Source organism: Glycine soja, chromosome 2, assembly GCF_004193775.1.
Source record: "Glycine soja cultivar W05 chromosome 2, ASM419377v2, whole genome shotgun sequence".
Taxonomy (NCBI): domain Eukaryota; kingdom Viridiplantae; phylum Streptophyta; class Magnoliopsida; order Fabales; family Fabaceae; genus Glycine; species Glycine soja.
Window position 1 is genome coordinate 4,487,443 of NC_041003.1, and position 4,798 is coordinate 4,492,240.

At 44.5% G+C, this 4,798-nt stretch overlaps 1 protein-coding gene across 1 annotated transcript; it reads right to left on the reverse strand.

Annotated features, from left to right (window-relative positions):
* Nucleotides 1-470: 470 nt before the first annotated feature.
* Nucleotides 471-4,277, reverse strand: LOC114381685 (probable LRR receptor-like serine/threonine-protein kinase At4g36180). Its single transcript, XM_028340918.1, has one exon. The coding sequence runs from the start codon at nucleotides 4,025-4,027 to the stop codon at nucleotides 635-637; it is 3,393 nt and encodes a 1,130-aa protein (XP_028196719.1). The 5' UTR covers nucleotides 4,028-4,277; the 3' UTR covers nucleotides 471-634.
* Nucleotides 4,278-4,798: the final 521 nt, after the last annotated feature.

A 4,798-nucleotide genomic window follows, 5' to 3' on the forward strand; every position in this document is an offset into this window, starting at 1 on the left:
GATTACTTTTTCCTTCCTGAATCCTGTTCCAGATTCACGCCCAAAACCAAAAAAAATGGTCAACATGACAGATCACATTGCAATAATCCAAATCAAATAAATCAGGACCCACTATAAACACTGCCTAATAATTGAGGCTTCTAATCCTTTCTTTCCATTTTTTTCTCACTACAATTCGGACAACAGTAACAGTGAGGGCCACGTGTAGCATCAAGAAACTCATATCCCCGTATACATTCCACGACACTCTATCCTTGGTAACAGAATCAACCTCTGACACCACAAAGTTTTCACTATGATCCCACGTGTCAAAAGGACATTGACTTCACCAGTGGTCCCCACACCCCCACCTCAGATTCCCAGTTCTTCACTTGAAGCAAAACACCGAAGTGTCCATACTCCAAATTTAAAAAGAAATGTTTTTTTTTTCATGCAGAAAAGAATTCCATTCCAGCTAAGAAAACAGCAAATTAACCACCAAGAGCTACTGTTTCATTTCTAAAGTCGAAAAGTAAAGTTATTTCCTGAAAGAAAAATGTTAAACTTCAGAAGAAAGATATTTGTTATCTAACTTAATCGATTCAACAGTGTGTAAATTGTTGTTATAAACTCAAGCACGTGTCCATTTTCTGGGTTACACCGGAGAAGGTTGCGAGGTGGGATCAGCTGAGGAAGCAATATCGGGTCCAACACGACAACCTTCAAGCATGAACACGATATCAGACATGGTTGGTCGATCAAGAGGATCCGGTGCTGTGCAAAGCAAGCCCACTTTCACACCCAACAGAAACTCTTCCCATTCAGAAGACTCTGGGTCAAGTTCAAACAAACCAGGCTCTAATAACTCCGTAATTTGCCCCTTCTGAAGCTGTTTCTTCACCCATTTAACAATATCCTCGTCCTGCGTGAACATCATGGGCCTCTTCCCCGTGAGAAGCTCCAGCAAGACGATGCCGAAGCTGTACACGTCACACTCCTTGGTGGCCTCCCCGGTTAAAGTAGCTTCCGGTGACACGTAGCCCAACGTGCCAACCGTAGCAGTGCTTGAAGTAGAGGCTTCAACTGCGTTGTTGTTGGTAACTGTTAACTTGTCAAGCCCGAAATCTGATAAATGGGCTTCGAAGTCTGCATCAAAAAGAACGTTTTGCGGTTTTATGTCGCCGTGGATAAGAGAGGATTGATGCAAAAACGCTACGCCGCGAGCGATTCCTAATGCAATGAGATGTCGCATTGGCCAATTCAAAACATGGCCATCTAAATGAGAAGCTTCTTGGAGCAGCGTGGCGAGGTTTCCATTGGGCATGTAATCGTGTACCAAGAGTCTAACATCTGGTGGTCCAGCGTAGTAGCCTCTCAGAACTGTTAAGTTTCGGTGCCTGATTTTGCCTAAGGACTCTGCTTCTTTTCTGAACATGTTTTCGTCTAAAGACCCATCTTGGAGCTTGCGAATTGAAAGGACCATTCCGTCGTTGTAGCAGGCTTTGAATACTAACCCGTGTCTTGTTCTGCTCAGCACGTTCTCTTCGTCGAATTGTCTTGTTGCTTCGATTGTTTCCGCGAGTGTGATCTTGGTGTTGAACATGACGAGTTTTGGACCGTTGGTGTCAGTGCTGCTGCGGCTCTGGCTTGTTCCTGAACTCGTTCTTGGACTCTTTTTCTTCTCTCCGGACACTGCCGCTTTGATCCTTCTTCGCCATCTCAGAAGACTGAAAATGTAGAAGCAGCAACATAATGCTAATAAACAACCTCCAACTGCAATGATAATGATTAATACAATTAACCTATTTCTCTCCTTACTGTCTGTCTCTTCACACTTTCTATCCAATGGCTTCCCACATAGGTTCTGGTTGTTTGCAAACACAGAAGGGTTGTTGAATTTAGAACCCAACATTGGTGGAATCTCGCCTTCTAAGTTGTTACCCGAGACATTGAAGTAAACCAAACCAGGGATTGTGTTTAGGTTACTTGGGATTTCCCCACTCAAATTGTTGGCAGAGAGATCCAGCATTGTTAGGTGTGATAACTCTGCCAATGACTCTGGTATAGCACCAGAGAGTTGGTTGTGATCTGCTAACAAAACAGTTAACCATGAGCATTTGGAGATATCCTCAGGCAAAGCTCCAGTTAAATTGCTGTTGCCCAAATCAAGCACTTTCAAATGGGCAAGGCTAGAGAGATCCTTGGGAATGAGACCCTCCAAGTAATTTGATCCAAGCTCGAGAATTTCAATGTCGGAGCAGTTTCCAATTTCCGGGGGAATTGTTCCTGTGATGCGGTTATTGGACAATGAAAGAGCAACCAATGATCGAAGAAAGCCATAGTTCTTGGGAATATGCCCAGAAAACTCGTTAGAGCTTAGGTTCACGTGTTTCAAACTGGTCAAGCTGCTAAATCCTTCGGGGATCACCCCAGACAACTTGTTCTCTTGAAGAGCAATAACTTGCAAACTGGGAAGCCCTGAAATTTCAAAGGGCAATTCACCAGAGAGATTCTGTTTGCTCAAGTCAAGTGTAGTGAGACGGAAAAGATTCCCCAATGTAGAAGGAACTTCACCGTGGAAGCCATTGCCACTCAGATTCAGAACCATTAATTTACTCAGATTCCCAACTTTACCAGAAACATGACCTGAGAATTTGTTTCCACTGAGGTCTAATATTGTCAAATTCTTCAAACCCAGCACCTCCTCTGGCATTGTACCATTCAATCTATTACCCCTTAGACTCAACGTCTCAAGAGACGCAAGCTCACCAAAACACACAGGAACAGAACCAGAGAAATGGTTCACACCAAGAGACAGAACCTTAAGCTCTGTAAGATTACCGAAAAACGAAGGAACCTCGCCGGAAAACTTGTTGCCTTCAAAATCAACAACACGCAGGGACCAGCACTTCACGATCTCCGGAGGAATCACGCCGGAAAATGAGTTGTTGGCTATCTTCAACTCCTCCAAATTCTCGAGGCGTCCAATTTCCGGCGGAATCTCGCCGGAGAGCGCGTTGCCGGAAACATCGAGGACAGACAGCGTGGTGACATTGGTTAACCACAGGGGAAACTTGCCACGCACGCGATTGCGCTGAATGATGAAAACTTGGAGAACGCTGAAACACGTTGTGGCGGGTTGAGGCCACGCAAAGTCCGTGAAACCGTTAAAGCCTAAATGAACGATGCGGAGCGACGGCGTTTTGAGCGAGACGTTGCAAAAAACGGAAGCGGGAACTGCGCCGGTGAAATTGTTCTGCGCGAGGGACAACACCTGAAGGTTAGGGAGAGCCGCAATTGCCGCCGGCAACACACCGGCGATCGCGTTCCCTTCAACGCTTAAATGCACGAGCGAGGAACAATTCGCGAGAGACGAAGGTAAGGTTCCTCCAAGAACATTATGATCGAGCCAAAGGTATTGCAGATTCTGAAGCTCTCCTATACGGGCCGGAATCTGACCAGAGAACTTGTTGTAGGAGAGGTTTATAAGATGAAGTTCGGAAAGAGCAGCGACAGTGCTAGGAATATCGCCGGAGAAAGCATTCGCGGAGATGTCGATGAATTTCAGACGGAGAGGAAGTTCGGCGGGAATTTCGCCGGAGAGGTTGTTGCCGGCAACATTGAGAATCTGGAGGCCGGCGAGGTTTGCGATCGCCGGAGGAAGTTGGCCAGAGAGTGAGTTGTACTGTAGAAACAAGGCGCGTAGGAGCGTACATTTGGCGAGCGAGTGAGGAATGGTGCCGTTGAAGGAGTTTGAGCGAAGGCTTAGCCTTCGAAGCATGCGTAGGTCCGAAATGCGGTCACCGAGTTGGCCACTGAGTTGAAGGCGAGGCAAGCGTAACTCAGTGACTCGGTCGTTTTTGCATGAAACTCCACGCCAGTCGCACGGAGCTAACGGAGTTGAAGGATCCCAGCCGTTGAGAGCGCCAAGAGGGTCGTGGAGGTTGAGCTTCAACGAAGTTAAGGCTTGGATCTCTGTAACGGAACCGCATTGGGCGCATGATAAGCAGCGCGCGCACAGTAGCACGAGCATGAGAAGGATAGACATGGTTGTAATGCTAATGCAGAAGGTGTTAGTGTGTGGTGCACTGATCCAAGGCAAGGAAGAAGCATAGATGACTCTGTGCTAATGTGCGCATTTCACTCCAATGTCTCTTCTCTCACTCTGTCTATAATTTGTGTTTGCTCAAACATGAAATAGAGTTGCCTCTTCCCTCTCAGATTTCTTCTTTTTTCTATTTGACTTGTAGTATTCGTACCACAATAAGTATCTTTTTATAATGATTTTTTTTTAAATATTTCTCTCTTTTTCTTATTTTATTTCAGGGCTTTGTTTGTTTATGAATGTTTTACTATTTCCTTTTTTTTTTAATAGTGATTATGAAAAAGTGTAAACGGCGCCAAGGTGTGATATGGCCCTAGGTTCTCTGCTAAGTTTTGATTATCATGTGATGTGATGGAAAAATAATGCAGTAGGCTCTGTCAATAAAAAGAATTTAATTTTATTTAATATTTAGTTTAGTTGGATTATAGATATATTCATGTTTCTCCTAATGTGGTGGGTTTTCAATGAATCCGCGTAGTTAAAAGTTTCTCAACGATGTGATAGCATGAATCATTGAGCTATGTGTCTGTCTATCTTATCTTGGCATGTTTAACTTTCCCTTCTGTTTTGTTGTCGAGGGTTTTAATCAGTACATGAAATTAATTCCTATTCTTTCACATCAATTTTAAATCACGGTTGATGCCTCCTAAGAAATTCTCTTGTTCGATTGTGGAAACATGCAAATTGCAATGGTTCTGCTCTCGGATGTTTCAT

Excerpts from the sequence above, each read along its gene's own strand:
- LOC114381685 (XM_028340918.1), bottom strand. The coding sequence starts at position 4,027 with ATGTCTATCCTTCTCATGCTCGTGCTACTGTGCGCGCGCTGCTTATCA.